Source organism: Nycticebus coucang, chromosome 15 (assembly GCF_027406575.1).
Source record: "Nycticebus coucang isolate mNycCou1 chromosome 15, mNycCou1.pri, whole genome shotgun sequence".
In the NCBI taxonomy this organism is placed as follows: domain Eukaryota; kingdom Metazoa; phylum Chordata; class Mammalia; order Primates; family Lorisidae; genus Nycticebus; species Nycticebus coucang.
In genome coordinates, this window is record NC_069794.1 from 4,571,183 (window position 1) to 4,584,291 (window position 13,109).

At 37.9% G+C, this 13,109-nt stretch overlaps 1 protein-coding gene across 1 annotated transcript in view; it reads right to left on the reverse strand.

Annotated features, from left to right (window-relative positions):
- Nucleotides 1-13,109, reverse strand: part of TNFSF13B (TNF superfamily member 13b) — a 54,597-nt gene that overhangs the window by 3,891 nt on the left and 37,597 nt on the right. The window contains exons 5-6 of the mRNA XM_053564115.1: nucleotides 1,717-1,829; nucleotides 1,478-1,628 (exon numbers count right to left, since the gene is read on the reverse strand). Coding sequence (XP_053420090.1) covers nucleotides 1,478-1,628; nucleotides 1,717-1,829 — 264 coding nt within the window. The remainder of the gene's footprint in view (nucleotides 1-1,477; nucleotides 1,629-1,716; nucleotides 1,830-13,109) is intronic.

Consider the following 13,109-nt stretch of genomic DNA (forward strand, 5'->3'; position numbering starts at 1 on the left):
TTAACCAGTATTTAAGAAGACTTTTTGGTGAAATTCTAAGTATCAATGAATATAAATAAATAACAGATTGAATAGCCTTTTTAAATATTTTGCAACACCAAATTACTAGTCAGCAGTGAGTGCAGGGAAACATTTCTTTATGAAAATTAGGAAATTTCGCCTTCACAAACTTCCTCATTGCCCCATTAAGATGTTTGTGGCTGCAGACCCAGAGTGACATCATCTCTATTATTTCAATCTCCTTTCGTTTCTAAGTGATTTATTGGACATTTGTGTAAACACTTTTGAAATGTGTAACAGTCCTTCAAATTGTACAGCTGGTGCTCAGTCCTGCCTTCCACACTGTCATGGTGGTAAGTGCCCTGAAGACATTCCCCAGGGCTCGGAACAGATTTTACAAAATCAGCAGAGAAATGTTTTTTTTGTAGAGACAGAGTCTCCCTTTATCGCCCTCGGTAGAGTGCCGTGGCGTCACACAGCTCACAGCAACCTCCAACTCCTGGGCTTAAGCGATTCTCTTGCCTCAGCCTCCCGAGTAGCTGGGACTACAGGCGCCCGCCACAACGCCCGGCTATTTTTTTGTTGCAGTTTGGCCGGGGCCGGGCTTGAACCCACCACCCTCGGTATATGAGGCCGGCGCCTTACCGACTGAGCCACAGGCGCCGCCCATCAGCAGAGAAATGTTAAGTATGTTTAAGGTGCATATAATTTTTTTAATTAGCCTAAACTAGCTTGAAATCAGCCCTAAAAATAAAACAAAGGAAACGCTGGCAATTCAGCTGAAGCAGCCCCCAAATTCCCAAGGCCTGCCCTGTTTTTTCATCTGCGCCTCTCAAAGTTGGTGTCTGGTGTCCATTCCCACCATCTGTCCCCTGTGTTAACCTGAGGGAGCAGCTGGGGTACCTTTCCCTGCGAGCCTGGCCACGGGCATGTCCTCCACAGCATGTAAAGAAGAGTTTTGGTGCCTCACACTGTGGAACAAAATCATCTGGTTTAAACCAAGTTCTGAAACTTAACTGCTGTGCAGCCTGCAGCCACTTATGCTGCCTCTCTGTTTCAGATTCCAGTTCTCTCAAACGGGAAAGGAGCGAACATACACAAAATGCAGGAAGGAGAACCCGGCAAGTGGGAGCACTCAGTGCTTGTGAGATGTTGATATTAAGGGTCCAAGAAAATACGTTAGAATCGCTGTCAATGTAGAATGCTACAAAGTCACTGGCCTGTCTAAAGATATGCAAAAATGGTAGCACAAAATACTATGTCTCAATTAAAATGGACTAGTTTATTATTCAAGACAAAAATCATGCAGTATCTTGAGATCTTGAGAAATATCTTTCTATCTGCACTTTGGGGAGCTGTCCTTTTCTCTTTCTTTCTTTCTTTTCTTTCTTTTTTTTTTTTTTTGGCATTGTGCTGCTCAGATTTCTTATCAAACTATCTTCATTCCACAGTAAGCAGGTCTGAGTATCTTATTTACCAGCTGAGTAACAGGAATTATTGGGTAGATTTTCAGGCATATTTTGAATACATCGGAATAAAGTCACCAGACTCAATTCATCCCCAAAGACATGGACTTTTTTCCTCTGTATTAGATGTCCCATGGCAAAGGTGTTATCGGTGTATAAAACCTGAGAAACAAACCAAAAATCTTTATCAGACATGAGCACAAAATGGGAGGCTTTGGACAGAGAAAGCAGAATCACGGTTTGAACCTACCTGGCCATATATAAAGAAGTAGCCAGTTTCTTTGACCAATATTTTATTCTCTCTTTCTTCCAGGGCACTTCCTCTTTTAAAGCTGAGAAGCCAAGGAACAAATGTGTAAGCTCCTGCAGGGAAGAGAAGCGCTGATGAGAGAAAAACCCACGGAAAACAGTTTTCACATCCACTGAGCTGCTAAAATACTGTATACGTGAAACTTAGAAGGGAGTTTCACCTTTAAAAAAATAATTAAAAAATGAGACAAATTCTGTAGTCCCAGCTACTTGGGAGGATGAGGCAAGAAAATCACTTAAGCCCAAGAGTTTGAAGTTGCAGTGACCTATGATGCCACGGCACTCTACCCAGGGCGACACATCGAAATTCTGTATCAAAAAAAAAAAGACAAATTACAATACTACATTGGCTTCTTAGACGCCACTCAAATATTAACCTGAGCGACTAGCAGAGACAGGGGCTTGAGAGCAAACACTTTATAGGAAGGTCTGGGCTTCTCTTTACAGTTCTGTTTCAGCTATTTCGTAAGAAAGGCTGGTCTGGATGGGAGAGTAATGGAGCAAAGAGAAGATAAAATTCTCTGAATGGTGCACTCCTGGTTGCAGAGAGGACAGAGGAAGTATGAAAATACCTTAGCCAAGGGCACTTGAGGTGGCAAGTCTCCCAGCCCCAACGCAGACTGATGTGGGAGCAGAGCCTGAGGAAGGCAGCAGAAGGTGACTAATAACATCCCAAGGTCTCTGTAATAACAGTCTGTGATTCCCGGTTACACGTTTTCTGTTCAGTTCATGGATAATTCTCCTGCATTATTTCTCAACTATCTCTTGGGGAGTAACAGGTGAGTTCCTGTGCTGAAGGGTAGGATGAAAGGGGCAGAGAAAACAACAACCACAGAGCGACTAGGCAAGAGGGACCTGGTCACTGAGCCAGGATTACGTGCGGGTGCTTGTGGGTGTCGATACCCAGGGAGTAGAAATAGCCTCTCCTGTGAACTCCTGCTGGAGTCCCCTGTGTGTGCGATGTAAATATCAGAGTCCAGGGTGAGCCCTAAGACTAGGGGCTGGGAAACTTGGGGAGTAGGAATAAAATGATAAGTGACTAGAAGATGAGGGAAATGGTCATATAGAATAGAATAATAAACTAAAGCTATGGTGTTTGTCTAAAATTATATTAAAGACAATTGGTAATGGTGGGCCACACATATCTCCAAATTTCATCCTCGTTATAACAAAAAGGGAAACAAAATCAATTAAGAGTCCAAAAGAGACAATGTGCCAGAAACTCAAGGAAAGAATAACTTTTCCTAGAACTGAGATTAAGCAAAACTTTCTCCTGTGGATTTCCGCAGGGAGCACGCTGTGATATGGGAGCTGACGGTGTTCTCACATCCCAGAAGTTTGACTGTCCAGTGTATGGGTCTCCTGCAGAGTGTGTCCAAGAAATTGGATCATATTTGAACTTTTTCGATATAAAATTCTTTTTAAATTTTCTTTTTTAATCTGACAGATAAACTTGTATGTACATATAGCATGATATTTTGAAATATATATGCATTGTGGAATGGCTAACTCAGGCTAATTATCATATATATACCCCCACATAGCTGTCATTTTGGGGTGAAGATACTTAATACCTACTTTCTTAGCATTTTCAAGAATATAAGACATTATTATTAACTGTAGTCACCATATTGTATAACAGATCTGTTAAACTCAGTTCTTCTGTCTAACTGAAATCCTGTCGTCTTTGACCAACATCTCCCCAGCTCTCTCCATCACCACCTCCCTAGCCCCTGGTAACCACCAGTCTCTTGCTCTCTTTTCTTTTCAAGACAGAGTCTCAAACTGTCACCCTGGATAGTGCCATGGCGTCATAGCTCACAGCAACCTCCAACTCTTGAGCTCAAGTGATCCTCTTGCTTCAGTTTTTCTGTTTTTAGTAGAGACGGGGTCTCACCTTTTGTTCAGGCTGGTCTCAAACTCATGAGCTCAAGCAATCCACCCGTCAGCTTCCCAGAGTACTAGGATTACAGGCATGAGCCACCGTGCCTGGCCACCACCATTCTCTTTACTTCTACAAGTTAACCTGCAGCTTTTTTTTCAGATTTCACTCATGAGTGAAATCATGCAGTATCTGTTTTTCTGTGCCTGGCTTATTCCACTTGACATAATGCCCTTCAAGTTCATCCATGTTGTTGTAAATGATAGCATTTCTTTTTTTATAGCTGAATCATATCCCACTGTGTATAATACACATTTTCCTTCTCTATTCATCTGTCAATGGACTTTTAGACTGATTCACTATCTTGGCTACTTTGAATAGTGCTGCCGTAAGCATTGAAGTACAGATACCTTATCTGGGGCCAGACCACCCTGGATGCGTCTGATGTTGGCTGATCTCAGAAGCTCATAGGGTTGCCCTGGCTAGCTCTTGGGTGAGAAGATCTTCAGTTCCTTTTGTACATACTGAATAGTGGGATTGCTGGGTCATATTGTATTTTATTTTTACTTTTTCCTCTTTTTTTATTTTGGCAGCTACAGGTGTACACCTTGAGTTCCATTGTGTGTGTTTTTTAAGTCTGGGCTTTCAGTGCACCCACCACCTGAATAGTGGGCATTGTACCCCACAGGGAATCTTTTCATCCCTTACCCCCTTACTTTAATTTTTTTGAGGAAATTCCATGCTATTTTCTCTAAAAGCTGTACTAATTTCAATTACAACTCCAAATAAGATCTGGAGAGGAGAAGACAAGATATGAACCTCAATTTCTGTGTATTTCTAAGGATTTAAATGCCCTAATTGATAAGACAAATTATACTGGAAATTCAAGTTAAAATGAACAGTTCCCTTTGACAGCCCTTTAAGTTCACATCACCACAGACAGAGGTAGGAAAATTGCCATGGAGAGAGGGAGAAAGGAAAGGGGGCGGAGTGACGTGTAAAGAGATCTCAGGGTCTTGTCGGCAAACACTCCTGTGTGGCCCTGCTCAATCCCAGGAGCCACCTTCTTCCCTGGCTCTCCTGGAGAGTGAATGTGCCCCTGACATGGGGCCAGTCTGGTCACTAACCTGCTTTCCCCAAAGAAGGGCTCTAAGGAACATTTTCCTTAAATAAAAACCCAAGTACCATACTGGATAATAATACCACATGAACAACAACAACAACAAAGACCTCATTACAAGTAACAAAGGCAAAATCATCCTCACCTATCTTCATGTGATATAATTTCAGTAAAAAGATTATACACAGTAATAAAACAGTGGAATAAAATAAAATAAAATAGTTTTTAATTTTGTTTAAATGGTATCATGGACTCAAACTACATTTTTAGAGTGCTGAGAAAATGAGGGAGAATTGATATAATGATTGTCATTATTGTAAAATACTAACTGTTGACTTTGGAGGTAAGTGCTTCCATGGCTTAGTGATAATCATTTACTACTTAGAACAGAGTTGTATAAAATAATAATAATAATAATAATACACATTTTAGATTCTGACCTCTGGGAGCTGAAAGGCTGTTGTGTTTGGTTCCTTGCTACTTTTCAGGGCTTGGCATGATGACTGGCCCAGAGCAGACATGTGACAAATACTTTTAAAATTAACTAACTCAAGCATAGACATAAAATAATTTGACATAACCATGTACTATGACAATTAATCACAAGTATTTAGTAGGTTTTTAAAAAATAATTTTACTACGGTTACTGAAATTCTGGGAAAGGAAATCCCGTGTATACTCTTCAAGTAAAACACAATCAAGCCTGCTTATTTATATTCTAGCAAGACAGTTTAATTCACTAAAATTTTTGCAACAATTCAAATTGATTTCTTTCTTTCTTTTTTTTCTTTTCTTTTCTTATTTTATTTTCATTTTTTTTTTTTTTTTTTGCAGTTTCTGGCTAGGGCTGGGTTTGAACCCACCACCTCTGGCATATGGGTCAGCACCCTACTCCTTTGAGCTACGGTGCCACCCTCAAATTGATTTCTTACTTCTTTCCATTGTATTTATGTCTATAAAATTAATGACTCAGTTCTTACTAAATTCCACTGTTGTATTTTAGCAAAGACAGAAAACCAAGTAGCTCTTAGGTCTGTATCATAGAACGTGTTGGGTAGTCTTCCTACTTTTTCTACATGTTGGAACAGGTTGAGTAATATAGGTACTAGTTCCTCTTTAAAGGTTTGTTAGAATTCTGATGTGAAGCCATCTGGTCCGGGTTTTTCTTTTTAGGAAGATTTAGTATGGTTGATGCTATTTCAGAACTTGATAAGGGCCTGTTAACATTTCCAGTTGATTCTGGCTAAGTCTTGGAAGGTGACCTGCTTCCAAGTATTGGACAATTTCCTTTTCATATTTCTGAGAATAAATTTTCTTGTAATATTCATTAAGGATTTTTTGAATTCCTGAGGAGTCTGTTGTTATTTCGTCTTCGTTGTTTCTGATTGATGAGATTAGAGATTTTACTCTTTTTTTTCCTGGTTAGGTTAGCCAAAGGTTTATCTATTTTATTGACCTTTTCAAAAAACCAACTTTTTGATTTATTTATCTGTTGTATAATTCTTTTGTTTTCAATTTCATTTAATTCTGCTCTAATTTTTGTTATTTCTTTTCTTTTACTGGGTTTGGGGTTGGAATGTTCTTCCTTTTCCAGTTGCTAGAGATGTCCCATTAAGTTGTTAACTTCCTCTCTTTCTGTTCTCTTGAGGAAGGCTTGCAGTGCTATAAATTTCCTTCTTAGGACTGCCTTTGCGGTATCCCAGAGGTTCTGATAATTCATGTCTTCATTGTCGTTTTGTTACAAAAATTTGGCAATTTCCTTCTTGATCTCATCTTTGACCCAGCTATCATTCAGCATAAGGTTATTTAACTTCCATGTTTTTGTATGAGTATGCAGATTCCTGTTGTTACTCAGCTCAAGTTTTATTCCATGGTGGTCCGAGAAGATGCAAGGAATAATTTCTATTCCTTTAAATTTACTGAGGTTAGACTTGTGACCTAAGATGTGATCAATTTTGGAGTACGTTTCCGTGGGCTGATGAGAAGTATGTGTATTCAGTTTTGATGGGATGAAATGTTCTGTAGACGTCTGCTAAATCCAAATGTTGGATGGTTAGATTTAAATCCAAAATTTCTTTGTTCAGCTTCTTATTGGAGGATCTATCCAACACTGCCAAAGGAGTGTTGAAATCTCCAACTATCATGGAGCTGGAGGAAATCAAGTTGCTCATGTCTGTTAGAGTTTCTCTTATAAATTGAGGTGCATTCTGGTTGGGTGCATAGATATTAATAATTGAAATCTCATCATATTGAATATTACACTTAACAAACATGAAGTGACCATTCTTATCCTTCCTTACTTTTGTTGGTTTAAAGCCTATTGTGTCTACAAATAGAATTGCAACACCTGCTTTTTTTCTGATTATCATTTGCCTGAAATATGGATAACCATCCTTTCACCCTGAGTCTACATTTATCTTTTAAGGTAAGATATGACTCTTGTATGCAGCAAATATCTGGCCTGAGTTTTTGTATCCAGTCAGCTAACCTGTGCCTCTTTAGAGGACAGTTGAAGCTGTTCACATTAATGGAGAATATTGATAAGTCTGGTAAAATTTTGGGTATCTAGTTTTTCAAAAGTCCAGTGGACATTTTTCATCCTTTCACCACTGTGGAAGTTGGAGTTTGATCAAAAGTTTCTGAGTGAGTTTACTTTTGTAGTAGAGGATTGGGCTGGTCATTACAGAGGATAGGTCTAAGAATACCCTGAAGAACTGGTATGGTTATGGCAAATTTCTTCAACATATGAATGTCATTAAAGTATTTAATTTCTCCACCATAAATGAAACTCAGTTTAGCTGAATACAGGATCCGGAGTTGAAAGTTATTTTGCTTTAGGAGATTAAAAGTCAATGATCACCCTCTTCTGTCTTGAAAAGTTTCAGCAGAGAAATCTGCAGTCATTCTAATATTCTTCCCTTTGTAGGTAATGGATTTCTTCCGTCTGGCTGCTTTGAGAATTTTCTGCTTCATATTAACTTTAGTGAAGTTAATTATAATATGCCTGGGGAATGTCTTATTCAGATTGAATCGTGCTGGGGTTCTGAAACTGTCTGCTATCTGAATTTCATAACCTCTTGGCATGTCTGGAAAATTCTCTTTCATAATTTCACGTAGAAGGGCCTCTGTGCCTTGTGAGGCCACTTCATCACTTTCGGGGATTCCAATGAGGCGTATATTAGCCTTCTTCAAATTATCCCAGAGCTCTCTGAGAGAATGATCTGTTTTTGCTCTCCATTTCTCTTCCTCTTAAATTTCTAATTCCGACTTTTGAATTGCTCCTTGAATTTCTAATTCCAAATTTTCCTCCATTCTATTAATCTTATTTGTAATCCAAATTCTGAATTCGATTTCTGACATCTCGGCCAGCTGTTTATGAATGGGATATTCAGTTACATCTGCCATATCTCTCCTTGGTGGGGTTGATCTATTCTGGTTATTCATGTTAGCAGAGTTTTTCCACTGTTCCTGTTTCTTCCTGATTGAGTCTTAGAAGGTTGTGAGTTTTGCAGGAATTCATTGTCACAGAATGTAGTATTCACTTTGAAACTGTTACATGTAATCATCAGGGAAATACAGATCAAAACCACAAGAGTTATCACTTAACTCCTGTATTAATGGCTTTAATCAAAAATATCCCCAAACAACAAATGCTGGGTAGATGTGAAGGGGAAAGAAAGACTTATACAGTGTTGGCAGGACTGAAAATTTGTACAACCTCTATGGAAAGTCATCTTGAGATGCCTCAAAGAACTGAAAGTAGACCTACCATTTGATCCAGAAAAAAAAATTTTTTTTTTTTTTTTGCAGTTTTTGTCTGGGGCTGGGTTTGAACCCACCACCTCCAGTATATGGAGCCAGTGCCCTACTCCTTTGAGCCACAGGTGCCGCCCTGACCCAGAAATTCTATGAGTGGGTATTTACCCAAAGGAAAAGAGTCATTTTATCAAGAAGACATGTACACTTGAATATCTATTGCAGCACAAATCATGACTGCAAAGATGTGGAACCAAGCCAAATGCCCATCAATACATGAATGGATTAATAAAATGTGGTATATGTATATCACAGAGTATGTCTCAGTCATTAAACAAACAAACAAAAAACAGTGAACTAATACCTTTTGCAACAACCTTGATGGAAATGGATACCATACTTCTTAATGATATTTCACAAGAATGGAAAAGCAAACACAACGTATACTCACTATTAGAATAAATTGGAAGTAATCAATCAACACCTATGTGTACATTTGGTAGTAAAACTTAATGGAAAGCAAGCAGGTAGGAGAGGGCAAGAGGTGAGGTATAAATCAGGTACAATACACACTACATGGGGGAAGGGCACACTTATAACTTTGACTAAAATTGTACAAAAGCAATTCATGTGACCAAAACATTTGAACTCCCATAATATTCTGAAATTTTGAATAAATAAATGAAAAAATAAAGTCCTTGGGGAAAAAATGACCAATATCCCAATAGAAAGATGGAAAGAATAAGAACAGATTGCTCATAGAATATTTGATACATTTTCATCTCATTAGTTGACATAGCCCTTCTGGCATTTTCTTAGTTACTTTGCCAAGACATTTGCATTCTACATTTGTCAACTAATGAGATGAAAATGTGTCAAGTATTCTATGAACCAAGTGTATGGTGCCCCATGATCATATTGATGTACACAGCTATGATTTAATAAATAAATAAATAAAATAAAAAGTTTGAGGACCCCTGGAAAAAAAAATAAATACTTCCAGATGTTCGTGTATAAATCTAGCCTCAATAAAGCTATTCAATATATATATATATATATATAAAAGAACAGATTGCTCACAGATTCCTTATTTTTGTATAAGAGAAAATGGAAAGAATATAAAGACAAGATTACTAATATTTCTTAAAAAATAAAAAAAGATGGCCCAGGCTCAGCTCTTGTAGCTCAGTGGCTAGGGCGCAAGCCATGTACACCAGAGCTGGTGAGTTTGAATCCAGCCCAGGCCTGCCAAGCAACAATGACAACTACAACCAAAAAATAGCTGGGCATTGTGGCAGGTGAGAGAATTGCTTATGCCCAAGAGTTTGAGATTGCTGGGAGCTATGACATCACAGCACTCTACCCAGAGTGACAGCTTGAGACTCTGTCTTAAAAAAAAAAAAAAAGATGGCCCAATCATTTTATATTAAAAGATAAAAAGCTAGGCTGGGGAGTCACAGCATTTGTCTGGTTCAAGGAGGCCATGAGCTCATGCATTAGGGTATCCTTCTAGCTTTGGCCTTTGGAAAGACAGGTCACCACTGACACATACTGCTGATTTTTTTTTTTTTCTATGTTTGGTAGAAGTGGAGCCTTGCTTTTTACCAGGCTGGTAAGGAGCTCCTGACCTCAAGGGACCTACCCAGCCTGGTCCTCCCAAAGATATAGAGTTGCAGGTGTGGATCAAACTACACTGCCAAACACCATCATGTCTCTAGTCACTCTTTCGCTCTTTCTTTCCTTCTTCTCTCCTTTTCTTCAATTCTTTCCTTTCACACCCCCTTCTTTATTTCTCTCATTTTTTCTTTGCTTTCTCTCTTCTTGCTCTTTACCCTAATCTTCCTTATGGCATTATACCAAAAGGCTACTTCAATATCTAAGCTCAGAGACAAAATAATTTAAAGAAAAGAAGATAGAAAGAGGGAAAACTAGAGGAAGGAAGTGAACAAGAAAACACAAATGAGGAAGAAGCAACAGAAAAATTCTGGCAACATGGAAAACGAGAACAGCAAATGCCTCTCCCCCAAAGGATCATGAGGTAGCTACCACAGAGGATTCCACCTGTAACAAATTAATGAAAATGACAGAAAGGGAATTTAAAATGTGGATGGCAAAAACAATAAAGGGAATTGACAAGAAAATGAAAAATAATCAAAAGGAAATCCAAAAACAGACCTCCAAAATTGATGAAAGGTATGAAGAACATACAAAGGAGATAGCAGAACATAAGGAGTTGAAGAAGTCAATCAGGGAACTTAAAGATGCAGTAGAAATCATCAATAACAGATTAGACCATGGAGAAGACAGAATCTCAGAGATAGAGGACAAAGCTCTTGAGCTAACCCAGGAAGTTACAGAGGCAGAAAAGAAGAGAGAGAAAGGAGAACATTTGCTCAGAGAATTATAAACTTCACAAAGCATTCAAACATTTGAATTACAGACATCCCTGAAGGAGAAAAGGAATGTCCCAAAGGAATGGAAGCTTTATGGAAGATATCATAAATTAAAATTTCTCAGGTATCATTAAAGATTCGAAAACTCCTTTTAGAGGGATATCAAATCCCGGACTATCTCTACACAAACAGAGCATCCCCAAGAATGTTCATTACATGGTAATGAACCTGTCCACAGTGAAGATGAAAGAGAAAATTCTGCAAGCAGCCAGGAATAAGTGCTAATTGACCTACTGGGGCAGTTCTATCTGGGTGCTAGTGGATTTTTCAGCTAAAACTTTCCAACCCAGAAGAGCATGATCATCTATCTATAACCTTCTTAAATAAACCAATTTTCAGTGCAGAATTGTATATCCTGCTAAACTAAGCTTCAAAATCAATGGAGAAATATTTTACTGATATGCAAACAGTGAGGAAATTTGCCACAAGACAAGCTTTACATAAAACACTTAGATCTATTCTCCACATTGACCATCATAATGGACCACCAGCTAACTAAACACCCAGAAACTAAAGGACAAAACCTAGTTTCCACAATGACTCAAAATATAAAACTAAGCATTGAACTTTCACAAAAATAAGATGAATAGAACTCTACTAACTTATCAATTCTCTCAATAAATGTTAACAGCTTTAATTCCCCACTCAAGAGACACAGACTAACCAATTGGATAAAAAAAGCACAAGCCATCTATACGATCTCCAGGAACCACATCTAACCTTGAAAGACAAAACAAGACTCATGGTGAAGGGCTGGAAAACAATATTTCATGCTAATGGTAATCAGAAGAAAGGAGGGGTTGCAATCTTATTTTCAGATACAAGTGGATTTGAAGAAACTAAAGTTAAGAAAGACAAAGATGGTCACTTCAGACTGGTCAAAGGAACAATACAACAAGAGAACATTTAATTATAAATATTTATGCATCCAACTTAAATGCCCCCAGATTTATAAAACCGACCTTGATTGGTCAGATCAATATCCTCTAATACCATAGGTGTGATATCCTACAGCACCATAATAGCTGAGGATTTTAACATCTCTTCAACAGAACTGGACAGATACTCTAAAGAGAAACTAAACAAAGATACTAGAGACTTAAATGTGACCTTAGAACACTTATGCTTAATAGACATATACAGAGCACACTATCCCAAAGCTAAGGAATATACATTCTTCTCATAAGCCCATGGACCATTCTCCAAAATAGATCATATCCTAGGACACAAACAAACTCAACAAAATTAAAAGAATAAAAATTATACCTTGTATCTTCTCAGACCACAAGGCAATAAAGGTGGAACTCAACTCCAACAAAAATTTTCATCTCCACAGATAGGCATGGAAATTAAACAATCTTATGCTGAATGGTAGAGGGTCAAGGAAGAGATATAGGAGGAAATGATTAAATTCCTTGAACATAACAACAATGAAGCTACAAGTTACCAAAGCCTGTAGGATATTGCAACAGCAGTACTAAGAGGGAAATTTATCACATTAAATGTCTATATCCAAAAAGCAGAAAGAGAGCATATGAACAACCTAATGAATCATTTCAAGGAAATAGAAAAAGAAAAAAAATCCAATCCCAAACATGGCAGAAGAAAAACAATGACGAAAAATTAAATCAGAAGTAAATGAAATTGAGAACAAAAGAATCATTCAGAAAATTAATGAAACAAAAAGTTGGTTCTTTGAAAAGATAAATAAAATCAGTAAAGCTTACATATTAACTAGAAACAGAAAAGTAAAATCTCTAATAATCACAATCAGAAATGGAAAAGGGGAAATAACAAATGTCACAGAGGTACAACAGATTATCTCTGACTACTACAAGAAACTCTACACCCCAAAATTTGACAACATGCAGAAAATAGATCAATACCTGGGATCATACCATCTCCCTAGACTTAACCAGGAAGAAATAGATCTTTTGAACAGACCAATATCAAGCACTGAGATCATGGAAATAATTTATATTCCAACAACAACAAAAAAAGCACTGGACCAGATGGCTTCACACCAGAATTCCATCAAAACTTCAAAGAAGAGTTATATGCATATTGCAAAAATTATTCCAAAACATTGAGAAAGAAGGAACCTTCCCCAACATGCTCTATGA